Source organism: Salmo salar, chromosome ssa12, assembly GCF_905237065.1.
Source record: "Salmo salar chromosome ssa12, Ssal_v3.1, whole genome shotgun sequence".
In the NCBI taxonomy this organism is placed as follows: Eukaryota; Metazoa; Chordata; class Actinopteri; order Salmoniformes; family Salmonidae; genus Salmo; species Salmo salar.
The window spans coordinates 29,235,440-29,255,372 of NC_059453.1; the positions used below are offsets into that span (position 1 = coordinate 29,235,440).

At 42.3% G+C, this 19,933-nt stretch overlaps 1 protein-coding gene across 2 annotated transcripts; it reads left to right on the forward strand.

Moving 5' to 3' along the window:
* Positions 1-10,785: 10,785 nt before the first annotated feature.
* On the forward strand, positions 10,786-18,103 carry LOC106564664 (septin-9-like). 2 transcript variants are annotated; one of them, XM_014130867.2, is made up of 4 exons: positions 10,786-10,896; positions 12,782-12,877; positions 12,966-13,060; positions 15,687-18,103. In XM_014130867.2, exons 1-3 carry the CDS (start codon positions 10,795-10,797, stop codon positions 13,002-13,004), a joined length of 237 nt encoding a protein of 78 aa, XP_013986342.1. In that variant the 5' UTR covers positions 10,786-10,794; the 3' UTR covers positions 13,005-13,060; positions 15,687-18,103. The 2 variants fall into 2 exon arrangements, with proteins under 2 accessions (XP_013986342.1, XP_013986344.1); XM_014130869.2 differs by lacking the exon at positions 12,966-13,060.
* The last annotated feature ends 1,830 nt before the right edge of the window (positions 18,104-19,933 follow it).

A 19,933-nucleotide genomic window follows, 5' to 3' on the forward strand; every position in this document is an offset into this window, starting at 1 on the left:
TGGTTGTGGGTGAGTTTAATATGCACGTTGACACACACACACGCATACACACTCCAGTTTATTCTTCGAGTACCAGCATGGAACCCTTACCGAGTGCCCCTGAGATTGGTACACACTACACATAGTGGCATGCATCCTTCAGTAGATGTAAGAAAGCTGTCAGGCAGAGAGATGGTGAGGTAATGATGCCCATTAATGTTGACAAGCTCAAGCAGACTCTCGTTAAGAGAACATCAACAGCTCAAAAGGGCCAATTAAAAGCCACCACCAAATCTGTGCCCTTCACACACACACAGAATAGAGGCTTATAAACCCAGTGTCTTACAACATTGCCTTTTTTAAATTTTGCATGCGCTTCTTGTGTGGCTGTGTGGGCGCCCGCGTATGTGTATGACCGGGATCATCAACTAGATTCAGCATCGGGCCAATTATACTTTTTTTGAGTGGATGGTCAGGGGGGTGGAACATCATTACAAATAATTTGTAGACTGCAAACTGACCGCAAGAAGCCCAAACGGATATAATATTTGACTTAAACATCATTTCAAACCTTGCTTACGTTTGTATACGATTGCATATATCTATTCTACAGTATTATGTGTGGGACTACTTCGTAACACATTTCCTGAACTAAAATCACTTGGAGCGTATTGGCTGGTGTTTTTAGTCTTATGTCCAACAACAAACTTGGGAGGCCAAATAAAATCCCCATTTGGGGCACCCTGGGTGGTGTATGAGTTAAGTGTGTCCCAGTGGAGAGCCATAGGCTAGGGAACGGCTGTACGTCTGAGTAGGTACTCATTATTGTTATTTTGTTGTTACTATTTCCTTTTTTATTTAGCACATTTTTCTTTTTAACTCTGCGTTGTTGAGAAAGGGGTCGTAAGTAAGCATTTCACAGTGAAGTCTACACTGTTGAATTCGGCACAAGTAATAAATACCATTTGAAGAAGTAGGGTTTCAGATGTTTTCGGGAAGATGGGCAGGCACTCTGCTTTCCTGACGTTAGGTGGAAGCTCGTTCCACCATTGGGGTGCCAGGACAGAGAAGAGCAGGGAATGACAGATTGTTGTCCATGGTCACGCCAAGGTTCTTTGAACTCTGGGAGGGGGACCCCATGGCGTCAACCGTGATGGAGAGCTCTTGGAGCGGGCAGGCCTTCCCCGCCGGAGGAAGAGCAGCTCCTTCTTGTTGAGCTTGAGGTGGTGGGCCGACTTCCAAGCTGAGATGTCTGCCAGGCACTCAGAGATGCATGTCGCCACCTGTCAGAAGGGGTGGGAAGGAGAAAAGTAGTTGATAGGTGCAACTGGGAGGATATGATGGAGCCGAGTGATTGGGTGTTTAGAGGAGAGGGCCTAGAACTGAACCCTGGGGCACACCGGTAGTGAGAGCAGGTGGTGCAGACATGTGGTGCAGACACAGATCCTCTCCACGTCACCTAGGAGCGACCTGCCAGGTAGGATGCAATCCAAGAGTGTGCAGAGCAGAGCCTGAGCCAGCAGATGGATCTAGGAGAATGAGAACACACTGAGAAGTGATTGATGCTACAAAGAGCATGTTGAAAAACCTTGAGTCTTCCTTCCCAGCTTAGATATCACTCAGTGTTTTAAGTTTCAAGTTTTAATGTCAGGTGTGGAGTCGGTATAAATGTGTGTGCATGTTGTGTGTGTGATGGAGTGTGAGTGTGTAGAGTCAGTGAAAAAATTAAAATTAAATAGAAGGGTCAATTCATTCTGTTGGTTAAGGCTTGGGGATATAAACTGTTTAGGAGCCTGTTGGTGTCAGACTTGATGCACCGGTACTGCTAGCCATGTATTTATGTTTGTGTGGTGATGCTGGTAGAGAAGAGAGAATCCCCACACATGCACGTACACACACATATAGTGTGTTTGTATAGGAGCCCTGCGGGATTGTGTTTTGTATATATACTAGATGTCATAGTGGTTCCGAGGAGATCCTAAACCATTACAAACAGTGATTGGGGAATGTTGTTTAAAATAAGGGTGGCATCTCATGACACTAAGTCAATGAAGACCTATCTGGGCAAGGTCAAAAAGTATTCATTTTCTCTCACTGCTATCATGTATGAAGTAGGAATATTGTGTGTATGTGCGTGTCTGTCCGTCCAGAGCTATAGCTAACTAACCCCTGGTTGCAAGATCGAACCCCCTGAGCTGACAAGGTACAAATCTGTCGTTCTGCCCCTGAACAAGTCAGTTAGCCTAGGAACAGTGGGTTGTCATTGAAAATAAGAATTTGCTCTTAACTGACTTGCCTAGTTAAATAAAGGTAAAATAAAAAATATATCCTTCATCTGCACTTATGGACTGCCCTCTTTATTCAAACCACAGGATTTCAAAAGGTTTCAAGTCCAGAGACTGAGACGGCCATTTCAAAATGTTGATTTGTGGCCAATTTAACAATTTCTTTGTGGATTGTGATGTGTGCTTGGGGTTATTATCATGCAGGACGAGACCGTTGTGGCCAAGTTTCAGCCTCCTGGCAGAGGCAAGCAGCTTTTTGGCTAAAATGTCCTGGTACTGGGTAAAGTTCACTATGCTGTTGACCTTAACAAGGGCCCCAGGTCCAGTGGAAGCATAATGGCCCAAACATGTAGGTTGATGCATTGCTATGTTTTCATTTATAAAGCCTTTTACAAAAAGTCCCACTGTACCTAACATCATTACTAAACTTTTAGAAATACGAGTTACAACACCCAGTCTCAGGGATGGCTAACTCTGGAAAATCCTTTGCTCTCTACTGAGTTAGGTAAATCAGCTTTTAGTTTTCTTACACCTTATTTCTGGAACAATCTTCAAAATGTTCTTAAATTTGATGTTTTGGTGCCTCTAGGGCAAGTCAGAAAGCTGATTGAGGACATTTTTACCGATGAATGTGTTTATTTTTTATGACCTGGTTTCCTTCTTGCATTTTGTATTCATATTGATGTTAATTTTCTGTAATTCAGGGCTCATCTGTAAAAGAAGCCTTGCTCTCAGTATGACTCTCTGATAAAATAAAGGTTCAATACATTTCACCACTATATTTTAAAGTAAGTATGGGATTAATTTCTGCTTATGCAGTCTCATTTCGATGCCAAACCCACCACTGTTGTGCGTGGCCAAAGAGCTCTATTTTCATGTCATCTGACCATAGCACCGGTTCTACTCAATGCCAATGTTGCTTTGAAAATTCTACTTTAACTCCATGCAAACTATGTTTACATTTATTGGATGAGAGGAAAATATACTGTAGCTCTTTGGTCTATGAACAACAATGGTGAGGGAGTTTTATTCTTATCCTCTTCTACATGATAAATGTGACTTAAATGTCAAAGACGCACACTGGTTCTCTTTCAATTATTTGTTTCGACATAAGTAGCCTGAAGGACTAATCAGACCGGTCAAGTGGCGAATGAGGGAGCCCTTCCCCCACTTACCAAAGAGCCACTCACCTTCCCTCTTCTCATTCTCATCTCTCTTCCTCACAGAAGAGTTCGACTTGGCTCTCCTCAGCACGACTTGATACTTTTTCCTGTTTAACTGTTCATGTGCCGTTAACCCTGCACTTGGTGGCGTAACCTTATTAGCTCATGTCTTTTGTGTTGGGTGACATTTTCGAGTAAGAATTTGCTTCAGTGCCTTTCTTCCTTTGTCTCCTTTTGTAACTAGCATCACACGACTAACTGCGGAGACTTGGCTAGCTTAGCTCCCAAGCTTAGGTAACCTGGCTAGCTCGCTGCAAGGCTAGCTATCCTATGACTAGCTTTTCTACTTGGAAGGGTAGAATTACTAGTTTGCTCTCTGATAGTTTGACCCTTCATTGGCGTTGACTAGACCGAACATTCTAGCGTCACTGCTTATCGGTCGAGAGCCACGCTTTCATTTGTTGCAAGACCAACGTAGTGCTAACTTTCTTTGTCTAACTTTGTGCTAACTAGCTAAGCTACTAACCCTCATGGCGAACGCTAGCTACGCTGACATTGTTAAAGGATTAGCTTTTCCGGCCAGCACTGTCTTAACCAGCTAGGCTACTAACCCAAGTGGTGAACGCTAGTTACGTTTAACTTTTTTGGCTGTTTTTTGGAGCCATGGAACCTGCTAGCTTAGCTGGGCATCGATGGTGGATGAGATATTCACTCATTGATGTCAGCAAACGGGCAGCATATTGAGTGGCCTGAACCCATGGGGGGTGGCATCAGAGAGGGACTGGTATGACAGGAGTAAACTTCCCTCTAGCACCGTCCCAGGAAAACGACTCCTCTCAACATGCATGGCTGAAGCCAAATGCAATTTTGAAAACCTTTGACTAGCAATGTCCAAACCAGACTTTTTGCCAAATGAATGTCAAGGACAATCCACTGGTGGTTGAGCGGTCACTGGCCAACCACTTCAACCCCAGTACCTTGTCAAAGATGGACACTTCTCTCCCTGTTAAAACGAACCGTTTCTCCTCATCTATCTACTAAAATGTGTAAGTGTCTGCTGCACATTCTTCACGGGCGTTGAACGTTTCGTCCCTACTACTGGCTTACCAGGCCAATTTGATGCTGGAGATGCATAATCTCCTATCGATTGGCAAGCCTAACCCAAACCTTTGGGAAGAGATCTGTGTTTTCATAGACGACACCTCCGAGCCTCCAGGGGTGCCATTCAAGCCTGTGGTTGTGCCATGAGCCTTGCAGTGGTAGGGGAGAGAGCCCTGTGGCTAACGGACAGGGAGAAAGTACATTTCCTTAACGTTCCTGTTGAGCTGGAAGGACTGTTTGGGACCACCTGTCGCCATCATTCGGCAGAAGTGCGAACACTGTAGATCTGGGAATCGTGGTTACCTGGCCAACCCCTCCAGAAGCCAAGGCTTCGTGCCAGAGAAAGGGAAACTTTCTGCGAGAAGCCCCTAGTGACACAGCAGTCTTCGACCCCACAATTTGGATCCCCTAACGGGCTGACAGTGGGGAAAACGTTCCTTCCCTGCAGCCACGTCGATGTCCCGCTCATTTGATTCCCCTGCAGGGAATGGGCGCCCAACGGCAGAGAGGTGCAACCAACAGTTCACCCCACTATGAGGGAGGGGCACATCTGTGCTCCTAAAACCCTTCCCTTTGTGCCGCGACCCATTTTTATGCATTCACTCTTTTTTTCCTCAATAATAAAAGCCTCTGCTGTATCCAAGCATCCACATATACAGGTTGAAAATACAATGAAAAGGAGATTCGATTTGTGCCTCGCATACTCCCTTAAATAGATAGACATTCGCTTAAAAAAAACAGCAATATTACTGTTTGTCCCTCGCCATATAAAAGAACATGTAGTTACACTTCCTCAAAATAGTTAGAATTAATCAAAGATAAGTCAAGAAATATGTCATTAATTTTGAAGTTTTTGCAGAGGAGGTTTTTTAAGATGTTTGCAAGTGACAAAATGTGCATGGCAACTAGTCGTCTGTAGTTGAATGACAAACACTTCATTGAAGAATCCCTACTGTTGACCAATCACCAACGAAGGGGCGTAGACTTCGGCTACCGAACTTCAGCTTGCCTCAAGAGAAATGGTTGTGTGCTCAAACATTCCGGGAAAAACCCCTGCCGAATGATGCCGAACACCAAAAGAAACAAAAACGTCAAATTGTCATATGTGCGAACTATTTCGACTGGGAAGTATAAGGTAGCTCTCCGAGCTAGGGTTCAAGATCAATCAGAAAAATAACTGTTTGGTGCCAACACAGAGAATAGAATACCTTGGCATAATGCTGGGTACTCTCTCTTATCGGGCAACACTCTCGGAAGACTGCATCGCCTCGTTCCTACAGTGCCTCTCCCTGTTACACAGGGGCGCTCGGTCATGTTCGAGACGTGCCTCCGAGTGCTAGGTTTGATGGCATCCACCATCTCAGTAGTACCACTCGGCCTACTTAGGGTTTTGCCTGTTGTCTGTCAATCGCCGGATAGAGGTGACATCCACGTGTCTCTCGGCTCCCAGTCACTGGAAGAGCCCCTCGATCTTCGTTTCTGGCACTCCCAGTGTTGCCAACTCCTCAGTCAGGAAAGTAGCTATTGGCTGTCCTAGAAGTCGCTAAATGACATCTTCACATAATTTGCATAATTGGCCATGTGCATGTAATTGTGATGGACGCTGTAGGAGAGAGGAATAACGTCGTGGGTGAGACAAAAAGTGAGTAAAAAACATCCTAAATATGTTTAGAACTACAAATGAACTTTCTGTCGATTCTTGTTTTTTTTATGTCACAATTCCAACCCTCCTCCTTTATCCGGGCTCGTTGAAAAGAGTAGGAACGATACGTGCTTTCACGTCAGTCTCCAATAACACCAGAAAAAGATTTGTCGCTAGTTGCTTTTTTGAAAATGTGTCGATAGAGGGGTCTGAATTCTTTCTAAATATAGCAACAAAGTCGCTAAGTTGGCAACACTGGGCACTCCCCTAGGGGTAGTGGAAATGAGGAAAGTGATGACGACAGATGCGTCACTCACAGAGCTGGGCGCAGTTCACAAGGGAAATGTAATAAACAGAGTATGGACCCCACTAATCCGCATTGCTCACATAAATTACCTCGAATTGCTGATGGTGCTTCTTTCACAGAATTTTTACCCTCCCTTCAGAATTAGCACGTTTTGATCAGAACGGACAATACGACTGCGCTTAGACTATCCGTCAGGATTATTCTGTGGAGCAGAGCACACCTACAGTCCTGTCCCTACGCCCGACTCATGTCCCGGGCGTACTGAACATAAGAGCAGATGTATTGTCCAGAGGGAATTCCCATCAAAGGGAATGGAGACTCCCTGGCTCCAGAGAGCATGTGTGATATGGGAGTTGGTTATATCCCACTATGAGATGTCAAAACAAATAATTTAAAGAGAACTTAGGGTTACTTGCGTAACCCCGGTTCTCTGATGTTATGAGAGATATCTCGCCACATTCCCCTACTCGCACGAGTGTGAGGAAGTTCGGCACGCTCTGTCTCCGACAGACTGGTCCATCGAGCTACTTAGATTCTGGTGAATCCCACTGAGATGTCTCACTCATAATATCAGAGAACCGGGGTTATGCAAGTAACCTTATGTTTCTTGTGAAGGAGTTGTTTGGCGTGTTCAACTGCTCAACTCTCTCTGGGCGAAACACCCGGATTTAAAAGGAGGCACCCATATAAATTCCTGTCCATAGAGTAATATAGAGGCCACACCTGCCACGAGTGCCCTCAGTACTCACATGACCATAGAGTTGGGTAGAGGGCACCCCTGCCACGAATACCCTCTCCCACCTCCAAGTCACAGATCAGGGAATTTTGAACAGTATTCTCAAATGTTTATACAGATATACATAGGCTACAATGAAATATGCCATAAATCTTATACTAGCAATGCACATTCCCCACCCACCTGAGGATCTGTCTTTTTCAGCCATCTATTTCCTGTGTTTGAGGGGTGCAAAATCCAATTGTCACTTAAATCTTGATGGATTGTTTTCATTTTACTGCTACAACTCTTTCATACTTTTGCTTGTGCCTGTAGTTTTTTTCACGTTAACGTTATGACCGCGCAAATGTTTGTAATGACCTTCTCAAACACAGTCAATGAAATACACAAAAAGATGAATAAAATATACAAAAAATCGAATATTGTCTTTCCGTGGATTAATCTGGGCTTTAACACATCGTCTCGACACTTGCATCACAAGAAAGAGAAGAACTTAATTTCCTGTGGAATTGAAAAAGTTTTAATTTTAATACTGTAAACATTTTTACAAATGAGATGCTCCTCACCACTTCCTCTAAACTGCCCCCCTCTCTCTCTCCTCTCCTCCCCTCCATCTTCACTCCTACACTATCCTCTTCCCTCTCTCTTTCGACCACATGTGGAACTCATTCTATCCAGAGACACTGAGGTATCGCTTTAGGAATCAAGTTTCACAAAGACTCCTTTGACTGCAGATACTTTTGTAGACTATAGTACGCAGTCTAGAAAACATTAGGCAGGGAGTGACGGGGAGACTGAGACAATGTATATGACAAAGCATTTAGAATACGTTTGTATATGTTCAGGTGGGAATAGTGTGTGAGGTGCCTAACAATGAATGGGGCCAAAACCATTTTAATGTTTAAAATGTGCTGTTTCTTGTGATTTCAGGAATGGAAAATGTAACCTTAAAACGTCAGCATGCTTGTGAATCATCACAGTTAATTTAGTGAGCAACTAGCAGCGAATATAATCAGATTAAACACCCAAGTGGTGGCTATTTGTTAATTTTGAATAACGTTTGTATAGACACACACTCTTAATGTCTTGATAATACCAACCACATTGCCTCATGCCGCTCTGCTAGCAATTTAGCAAATGTTCCCTTTACTCACGTCTGCAGTTTGTTAGATTCATTTAACAGGAATTAAAGTGTCCTTGAGTGCACCCTGGTTAGTCTCACTCGTGCCCATAGGGTCTAATATGCTCCTAATATGCTCCTCCTGGGTCTTCTATTTGTGGATATTCTATTTGTGGGTCTTCAGATGGTTGAGCGGGGAGCCATATATTTTGGTGCAGTGTGGACATGGGTGAGTGGTGGTTGGGCCTTCCTGGTGTTGAGGCACACACATGAATAGAAACAACACGACACACACACTTAGTCACTCAGCAAAAACAGATGGCATGACAGGGGATGAGGCGAGAGACACTAAAATAATGTGTTGAGTAGCCAATGCTGCTCTTTAGGGCAATATGAGGGTATAACTCTCAATCCTGGTGTTCTGGTGTTCAATAAGCAATATAGATCTTACTGCGGGTGGAACCTGGTTCATGGTCTAGACTTAAGAAGCTTCTGGAACTATTAAAAAAATTATCCCCAAAACCCAAATACTCCCCCTTCTTCTTTCTCCCTTTTTCTTCCCTCCTTATTCATTGCTTTCACAAATGGATTATCGTCTGTCGGTTGAGGTTTGAAACAAGGGCCTCTAATCAATTACATAGACACGATGCCAAAGTCATATGTCTGCTTTTGAGCAGGACCCCTATGTCTCTGGTCAAAAGTAGTGAACTACATAGGAAATAGGATGCCATTTGGGAATTAACCCATGTGTCTTGGATAGCTCCATGCTTTGGTGCCATTATGTCTGTAATAGAGAAATCCCAAGCAGAATATATTTTTTTAATGGTAGACACTACACTACTTTAATTGAATTGATTAGTCCTTGGTTTAGTGTCAGCAATTTGCTTCAAGGTTTCCTTTTACTAGCTTGAGCAGTTTGAGATAAATACACATGACTATGGGTGCATCCCAAAAGGATGTTTTGAAATGCTTTTTACATTTTGAATCACAATTTTTTTGGGGGGAAATCATGATGTAAATGGCCATTTTACATGCCTCCTGTATGACCAACGATCAGTGAACTGTACATGATACAGGCATCTTGGAGTCTTTATACTCCTTATAGTGTGCTCTAACATGGAGTATGTTTAGATTCTGAAATACATATTTTCACATTAATTTATTCATTAAATCTACGAATATCTCCAAATTATCCTTTTTGCTTTTTTCCCTTAATTTAAACATATTGTGTGAAACACTATAGTCTTCATACACATCACATTTCCAGAGTGGGATCTCTGGTACGACCCATTTTATACATAGAAATTAACATTATAGGTCATTAACCAATCACAGCCCACCTTTAGGATTACACATTCAGCAACTCAGCAGCAAAGGGAGTTTCCTTTTGAATCCATTTCCCGTTCCCTGTGTTGGTGGTGCTCATACAATTGATAAGAAATTAAGAATTAGCAGAGAGCCCACTTTGTAAATGTGATGTACTTGTAGTGCATTGTTCCAAACGATATGTCTTAAAATCATCAAAAAGGGTGATTTGGAGATATTCATATTTTTTATGTTGAATAAATGAATGTGTAAATGTGTTTCAGACTCTAGACGTACTCCATATGGAGCAGCCAGAGCCACTGCCAGGCTAGCTATAGCCTGAACATTCTCATTCATTCTCCTCTGATAGGAGAGTGTATACAGGATACAAAGAGATGAGATGGGGAAGAGAGAAGGTTTATAGGAGATAGTAGAGTAAAGAAGCTCTAAGACTTGACAACTTGGGAGTAGGATGTACAAGCTTTGTGTGAGTGGTCAGCTGAGGACAATATCTCTCATCACATGATGTTCAATATAGATATGTATTCAATTGCATTATCCCCACATTTTACCTCCTAAAACTGCCATCCATGACGAAAATCTTGAGAGGACCATTATCTGTTTCCAGGCATGTTTCAGTTCTTAACCATTTTGTGCATTTTGTGTTTAACCTTGGAAAGAGGTTGTGAGTCGTCTTTTAAATTTGAGAATTAGGATTATACTGGAACACTGCTGCACAATCACACTGTCATTTATCAGAAAATAATAGACAATGGACCATCATTGCCCCCTAGTGGTATGTCTCATATCATCCATGACTGAAAAGTCTTCAGTGGATGTGACATTCATTGCCCCACAACTGCTTTATCATACGTCTCAAAAGAAATGTCCTTTGTGGTTGAATAAACGTTTTGGACATGTTTTCAATTATACCACAGTGCTGCATTACAATATAACCTACCAATCAGAAAATATCTCATTTTCTCTTGAAGTTATCTTAACATCTTTCTCTCTCCTCCTCCTAAAGAATAAACACATACTTATTACAGACAGAAGCAACAATGCTAGGACTAATATGTACAGACAATAGTCTAAAGATATACATCTCTTCCTCTCTCTCCCTACGTGTTGTCTCTCTCCAGTCTGAGGCCCCTGGATGTGGAGTTTGAACCGTCTGAGTAAAGCGGTCAAAATAGTCCCTGTCATCGCTAAGGCAGACGCACTCACCCTGGAGGAGAGGGACTTCTTCAGACAGACGGTAAGGTGTGTGCACGCACGTGTGTGTGTGTGTGTGTGTAATGTGTATACATGCACATGTGTGTACACAAAAAGTCTATGACATTGATCTGTAGATTTGCTTTTAAACTAGTCCCTTTTGCACTACAATCTGACCTGGGCTGGCATTAGGCCTTTACAGCAGGGTAAAAACAGGGTAACGAGAGGGTAAGATCACACACAGGCCAGTATGAAGTGATGCCAGGCATTACAAACAGCAGCCATCTGGATAAACTACGGTACTCTGCCCAATCTGAGGAGTAGCGGTATGAAACCTTGGAACACTTATCGGATGTTTTTAGCCAGAAAGTTGCATTTTAAGAAGTGATTTATTTACAATATTCCAGCTTTCTGTAAACCTTCGAGGCAGCTGACGTCTGCACAGATGCCAGTTTACTGTAGCAGGCTGTCTAGTAACTACTTGGTAGAGGCTGTCTAGTAGCTACTCCTCCATAATGGAATGCATAACCCTTTCTGTTGATGACTGACTCGTGTTTATGTTATAGAGACTAGAGGCCCTCTGCTGATTTAAATGGAAGTTTAAATGATTTAGAATTCAATGGAATTCCCAAATGCTACTTTCTCTTCCTGTCACTTTAACTCTACACCATACCAGGATACACAGGCCTAAACTACCTGCTTGGCTCAGTCTAAATAGGCCTCTGCACCCCCCTCTGTTCCTCTGTTTCTGTTGGCCAGTGGTCAGCCTGGGAGAAGAAAATGAACATGTACACACACACACAAAGAAGAAAAGGACATGCACATGTACATGCACACTCCCTCTCTCGAGGGACGCTTGTCTCCACTCTCTGGCATCCTGCGACAGCTTTATTAATTCTGGAGGAGGATACACGTTGGGCGACTTGGCTACCGTTCCCCCGACAACGGCCAATGAGAACAAGGCAGAGCGAGATGGAAGCTCTGGGGCTTGTAACCAGCTTGTTTTGATTGGCTGCATGGGCTGGGCAATGTACGACCCTGGGATTGTGATCTTACATTTTTCTTGATGTTTCTTTCTTGTTCTCTGCTCCCTGCAGCAGTTGACATGCATGCAAAAGGAACAAAATAGCTTTTTATTCGGGTTTTGCCATCTGTGTCCAACAGTGTGTGCGTGCATGCTCTGTTATAGCTTTAAAAAATGTAGTCAGTTTACATTTCATCCTATAATGTAGGCCTAAGGCTGAGAAAGTTAAAGTTACAAGTTTAGACTTTCCAAGAAGTATAAACAGAGTAATGTAGAAAATCTGTTTGATCATCAACCAAGTGGAAACTGTCAAAGTAGTAATTGTGAGCGGAACGGTCATTCATTTAAAGGCCATCACTGCTGGCAGAAGAAGCATGTCTGTGTTCGTCATTGTAAAGAAGGCGGCCATTTTGTGTCTGGCTGTATATTTGAATAATGGTTGTTAACCTCCACAGTAAGTCTCCATGTCAGAGAACATTTAAGGTCGTTTAAGGTCAACACCAGCCTTAACAACATGATGGAGTATTTATGATGGAATCCGAGTGAGCTAACAGTACTGTCGAAATGTAGTCAATCATTTCATAATTGTATATTTATCATTTCAATCATGGTGACCTTATACTGGTCCAAACAATCAGGGTATCTGGAGATCTACTTGAAGAATTTTTATGATGTGACAAAGCCTCCCTTCCCCGTTCTTTCCCCTGGTGGTGAGTGAAAGGCTTTGGTGTGTGATGTTGTTGTACTGGGCAGGACACACACTCCTCCACCTCCAGGATTGGATGACTTGGTAGATGACATGATGTGGAAACGGCCATTGTTTTGCCCTGACTGCTGTTCTACAGTACATTGGTGTGACACTGCAACCTGGTGTCAGATTGTGATGTGTTTTCTGTTTGTGCAGATCAGGGAAGGACTGCGAGCCAACGGGATCGACGTCTACCCTCAGAAAGAGTTTGACGAGGATGCTGATGACAGGATGATCAATGATAAGATCAGGGTGGGTTTACAGTGTTGTAAATACACACACACACGACCAACCGACCGACGCATGGATTCATTATAAACCATGTGTTGTGTGTCGTCAGGAGATGATCCCATTTGCTGTGGTGGGGAGCAACCAGTAGTACCTGGTCAATGGAAAGATTCTTCTGGGCACAAATAAAGTGGGGAACCATAGAAGGTTATTCAACACACACACAACCATTACTATCCCTGTCATACTAATCATGTCAAATGGGTTGAAGCAGGTTTGCCATTGCCTGACTGGACTGCACAGTACAGGGGATCAACCATGCATGTTACTGCTGCCAGTACATGTTTAAATCCCAGCCAACTGATTTAAACATCTGTCGTCTAACTCATATCCACGTTTCTCTGGTCTGTCTTTGACTAAACAGATTTAGGAGTAATAGACGTGAGGAGGACGATTTACCGAACCTTCTGAATCCGGGTCACAATGGGGGAAATTGTGCACAGACACCAGGCCCGCCATGTCCGGTCTGGAATGTGATGTCATGAGCTCTGCTGGTCGGCTACTGCACAGCAACCTAGCGGTGCCAAAGCCCTGGTTTGCCCTATGTAAATTACAATTGCCAAGGCGACCCCCACCCCCCCCAAAAAAAGATTTTCAACGTTGTTTTGGGCTCTAATATGTGTTTATTATGATCAAGTTCGATTCCCACTGTGAATTATTTTACCAATCAAGATACATATTTTGAATAGTGACACATTCTGACTACATTTGTCCACACAGGACCACGTGCTGACACGGACCAATCACGGGCCGGCAGGCTACGAGGAGGCTTGCGCCCTCATGCTGTAGACATTACGGTTGACTCTCTCAGGCAGGATGAAAACGACTACATCAACCATGTTCCTTTGCTGGTTACGGTCACTTTCACCATGATCCTTAGCGGATTTTTATTTGGTGCCATTCAGTCCCATTCAGCAATATGGTGTGCTTCAAATTAGAATATTTCCGGCTTCATGCGCCATCGGGAGTTTTCCATAGAAATACGTGGATGACGTCAGCGCTATCACCATCTACTGGTTTGAATATCTATGACAGACACTGGTGTAGACAGACAATACTGTAGTTGAGAGCATGGTTGCACTCACACACACAAACTATCATTGTGCTTATGTTTTTTTGACTGCGCTGAGCATTCTTACTGCCAAGTTGGGGGTCATATCAAGTGAGAGTCCATGACTCACCGCTGGGGGGGAATAGGGGGGCGGAGGTGATGAACAAACAGGAGGAGTAGGTCTGAAAAGAGAGGAATGTCAAAGCGCCTGTTTACTGGAGGACCGACTGTTTCCTTTCCAGATTGCACCTGGCCCCTTCAGGGCGCCTCTTGGCCCTTGGTGAATGCTCCTTTCATCACTCCACACTTGTATAGAACAGATATATTAATCTGGACCTCTTGCTGTTAGGTCTGTTCAAAGGACCAACCAACCAGAACTTAGCATACATAGCTTTCTAGAGTTCTAGTGCTTAGGTCCTGTTCTGGAACTGTCAAGGTCTCTTACCCCATAGTCGATTGAAGCGCCTCTAATTAGCTTAAGAATAAGAATCTTTCTATTCAAGCTAGACGTCTGCTTCTCAATCATCCTTCCGCATCTGTGCTGGAAGGTGTCAGAGCTACAGCGGTGTTTGTCAGACCAGGAGACATCCCGAAAATTGTTTTTTTTTTAAAAAGCAAGCACTGTATAGCCTCAAAACATGGTTAAAACTATAATTTTGATATAATGGATGGTCCGTCCTTGCAGCCATAGCTCGGTCTATGAATTTAAAAGTGGTTACATTTCTGGAGGCCCATCCCTCAGCTCTTAATCAAAACAGAGGCGGAGTTGTGGCTTTGTTGCGGTTTCAACTGCAGATTCTAGTTTTAATATCATGGATATGGCATCCTATTCATAGGGCTAATGATAACTTCCAAAGTTCCAATCAACCATGGATGAATGATAGTATAGCTTTGGGCGAATCAGATGTCAATAGCCTACATAAACCCAGCCTCACTCCAAATGTACTTTCACATACAGCTTGTGTAAGAAAAGTTAGTTCGGCTACTTTCAACTATTCAATGTTACTTAGATAGTCTACGCAAATGAGCATGGAAGCTGATCAATGTCTAAGTGTTATGACATGATGGCTCAGCTAAAAATAACACAGTTAAATTCCAAACGCTGAGCAAGGTACATAGAGGTACAGTAGGCATCTGGATGGTAGACTTGTTCTCACTGAAGTGCATTACCCCTCATATGCCAGTAGGAGCCACTGTTCAGGCAGGAAATCGTTGGACTGTGGCTTCACCTTTTTTTCAGTATGCTGTACCACTATTTAGGTTGATGGCATGACCTTGAAACTATGACGTTGATTCAAACATACGATTTTACTATCAACATTGAAACAAGGTGAAATCAAATTTCAAATCAAATTATGAAATTCAACAATTTCAACCACCCAAAATATATTGAATATAGGATGAAAAATATTTTGTACTTTTCTATGTGGATTTTAACTTAATTTCAACGTATACATAGTTTTGATGACTGTTAAAATATTGATGCAACAACCTGTTAGTCAGGTTAAGTGTTTACATTTTTACAACGCTGGTTGAAATTAGATGAAAACAGTACTGATGGACTTTTTGCAAATCCAAAGGTATTTTCCACTTAGATTCCACGTCACAATAGGTTGACAAATGACGTTGAAACAACGTTAATTCAACCAGTGGGTCGGGTGGGTTGATGTTTCTCTGGGTAACATTTATCACTAAATCCCCTCTTTGTTTCCTCTCTGTAAGGACCCACATGCAGAACATCAAGGACATCACCAGTAGCATCCACTACGAGGTGTACCGCGTCCACAGGCTAAACGAGACCAACGCCCAGCCCAATGGCCAGCCACCCAACACACTGGTCAACCCGCAGCAGGACAACGGGGTGGCAGCACAGTTCTGACCCATGAGATGTAGACGTCTAACCACCCCAGAAACACACACACGCACATATGGGTTGTTCCACAAAATGAGACCCTTTTGGGTAGTGTGACTTGGTGAAGAGTTTTATTTCACCTAATTTTAACATTCTGTCATAATAAGCACATGTTCAACTTAATTTAAAATGCATGTTTTCCCCATCTCAAAAGGTTAAATAAAACAATGACTATAGTAAGTGCCTATTAAAAGCCAAATCAAATAACAGGGTTGACCGTAACAGGGTTGACTATTTCATCTTAAATCATTCATAAATCCCTTTCTAACAGGGGAACGGAAGCTTGTGTGCAACAGGGAGGGGGCAATTCAATGCAAGCTTCACACTCTTTTTTTTTTATTGTTAAAACATTTTTTGCCTGTCTATATATGGGTAAAAAGGTGTACGTGTTATGCTCGACCCGCTCAGTTTATTCCTTTTCATATGTTTATTTGAATTTAAAAAAAGAATAGTAAAATGAGAGTTCAGTTCACTTAACAGGGTTGACCTTAAAACGAGGGACAGGTTTTCTTAATTTTTTTCTCCCTTAAAATGAATCACTAATCACATGAAATAAATAATACTCTTTAGAAATGACTTTGTCAAAGCAACAAAATGACTAGGGCTTTACAATGATGGTGAAAACTGTTTGGGTTAAAATCTTCCTAAAAATCATAGAGCATGCACAGAGATGCATGTCAAAATGCTGAATTTTGGCACTTTATCAAGTCTTATTCATATACAAAATATACTTTTATTTAATTCATTTAAACATGCTTTTTAATTGATGCACAATTTCTACTTTAAATATCAAAGGGATGCAAAAGGAACTCATTTTGTGGAACGACCCATATCTTTAATGGCTGGCAACTAATGTGGCACACACACACACACAAACACACACTCAAAAATGCAAACACCACGTGATACACACATCCACTCACGCTGAGCCTCCTCCGACATCTCCCCATCATCACTGGCTGACGTGACATAAAGGACTGTACATACCAATATCAAGTGTATAACCATTTTTACATGATCAACTGCTAAAACAGAGTTTCTGTTAGCTGGAAGTTCTAGTGTAGGTCGTTGTAGGTCAGAGCTGTTGGGTAAACAGTACAAGATGTCCCCTAGGGAGATGGGATGCCACAGTATTATAGCATACAGATGTGTACAGACCAGCTATCTAAGTATAGCGCATTTAGTTCAACTTGAAAGACCCGAAATGACCTGGTCTACGTCTATGTTGTGCTGTATAGTGTTGTCTAGATATTGGGAGGTAGGGTTTAGGTTCTTTGTAAATGTTGACACATCTGCACTGTCCAGTAAAACAGCAATGCAGTGTGGAGCAGCTTTGAAATCCCTTTGTCTTTTTCCGTTGTGTTTTCATAAATGCAAGACCTCTTGCCAAACCATCCTGTCTATAGCAATATGCTAATGTCATATTTGTGACAGTGCATTTTACATTTACTGTTGTGTTGTTTTATTATAATATTATTGCGATGTTTTTAGTTTGATTTGGATGTAGGGAACACACCTGTTTTCTCCCTTTGCGTTTTCTCTTCTGTAAAACAAAAAAATGTCCTTTCTGTTTATGCTTCTCGTGTACTCACTTTTAATTGAGTTAGATGATGCTCATAGGCTACCAGCTTCTAAACACGCCCGTTGTTCTCCTGGAATTCTCCTGCTCTGTCTTTCGCTACGGAGAAGAAACTAACGTCTGTTGGGCGTAGCCTTTGAGTCTGGCTAGCCAGACAAGGAAAACCTATGTAGACCCTATTTGGTTATATTTAGCAGTATCTCCCTGCCCTCATACTTTGTCTCCCATTTATTCATAGGGAATTGTATGAATCTAGATGTACTTTCTGTAAGTTTGGACATGATACAGAATATGACTACAGTAATATGTAGCCTACATACACAGCTTGTAATAATATTTAGTTCCCTGACAGTTTTGCATTCCCGGTATAGTCAATGTATAACTAACTCCCTTATCTTCCCTACTTAAACATGTATTCCAAAAAGTCAGGAATGTGGCATTCAGCCAAACACAATTCTTCACTCCGCCAAAAACTCATGGACAGAGGTCAAAACCAAGAGCACTATTCATTCAGCAATGTAGCTTACGTAACATAAAATATGACGAAAGGTAATACAATGTTTATTGTGTAATTTATGGTATGATAGATTAAGACGTATCTTTGATACGCTATCTCAAAGAAATATACTATTTTCTTGTTTACACTTATTCTGTCTTGATTGCCAATTATTGACCTGATTCAACCGATCCCAAAAGCTTCTTTCCTCATACGCAATTTGGCACGTCTGAAACTCGAAACACGTGTTAATTTCTAAAACTACCAGAAAGGCTTTTTACCAAGGCTTTAGCATTGAAGTTTGGGTTTTATTGTCATAACGGAGTATTTTTTTTTCTTCTAAGTTATAATGAGGAGAACCAAGTTACAAGGTATTTCGAAAACAAACAATATGATACTGGAAGTGGACTGATGGGGGTAAAATATGCATACCAAATTGCAATGAAACGTCTAAATATTTTTAGTTTGGTGATGATGTAGTTGTACCGTTGCAAGTAACAAACATCATTCACATCTTTGGGGAATATAATGAATTGAAATATTCTAGGATTGGAAGGTGGTCAATGTATTTAACTGCCTTTATAGTCCTAATAAACAATGTTGGATTATAAACTACAATAGAGAAGCTATAAAGTTATTCCAAAATGTTCCAAGGGAAACAAGTGTAGGTCTGGGCTACAACAGAAGACATTAGGCTACTTTTTGTTTTCTAGAACGAATTTATTAATTTTACAGTAGCCTAGTAGAATTGCAGTTCTGACTACTCTTCAATTGATAAGGCCAGACAGGTAGAGAGGGAAAACAGCAACTAGCTCACGACAGGCCATGTCCTGCGGGGTTACAACGCTTCAAACCGGAGCTTCACGAATCACACCTTGTTCACGCAACACTGGGTGCTCTCTTTCATACCTCTCCTGTCATATTTTCTCAGCTGCCAAGTACCATCAGTTCCTAAATCCATGTTGGCATGTTTAACTAGCTGTTCAGTTGAAGAGGTCAGTCTATCTCACACTTTCGCTCTATGCCTTTCCCTGCCTTCCCAGACTAGTTTTGGAAGACCTGCCTGAACATTGAAGAAGGCCATCTCCTCTGCTGGCATTGATGCTGACTACTACTAGGGAAAAGAGGTGGGTGATGGGTTATACACAACTGTGTTCAAGTTAATAAGGTGTGCTGGCTGTGTAAATGTTGTATATAGGAATGACACCTGCCGTAATGTAGATATATTGGTACATATGCTAGGATGGTACCTAATGCTGTGTTTATAACATCTCGTAAATTCGCAGATATGAGCATATGCCCCTCCAACTCGTGATTACTAGTGGGAAACTTGTCTCCTCTCTGAGCTCCATCTTCTCCCACATGCTGAGCTCTGACGTCACCTACTAAGGAAATGACCTGACAGCATTTTCAGCAGTTAAATGGAACAACAAAACGTTATTTATGAAATAAATGACAATCTATTTATAGTGTATTTGTACACTATAAATTGTTCATGAGCACAAAAGCTGTACTTCATTCTCAACGAGTTCAAAGCACGTGAACGCACACAACTCGTCGCGCCCAGTTTACAATTAGTTCCCCACTTGTTATGAACGCAGAATAACTTAGTAGTTATCTCAACCACTCCACAACCATCGTTAAAGGACGCCTTGAAAACGTTCTGTACTCAACGCAAGTCGTCTGTTGGCTAATGAACGGAATCCTCTTGGCAGTGAAGAGCGAAGCTTATTGTGTTGGTATGCAAATGCTTTTGTTTAGAAGTGTGTGTGGGTCAGGGACTTTTCATACCCCTTCTCTTCTCTTGTAAAATGGCGAGACGTCGGGGTCGGCAGCACTCAAAATGGCGCCCACCTTGGCTCTTTCTCTCACCTTTTTCCCTGAACCAGACAGCCGGGTGGGCGCTCTCTATCCCTCTCTCACGCCCTTTCCTCTGGCTAGTACCTTTTGGATTTTGCTCTGTCTGCCACTGCCAGGTAAAG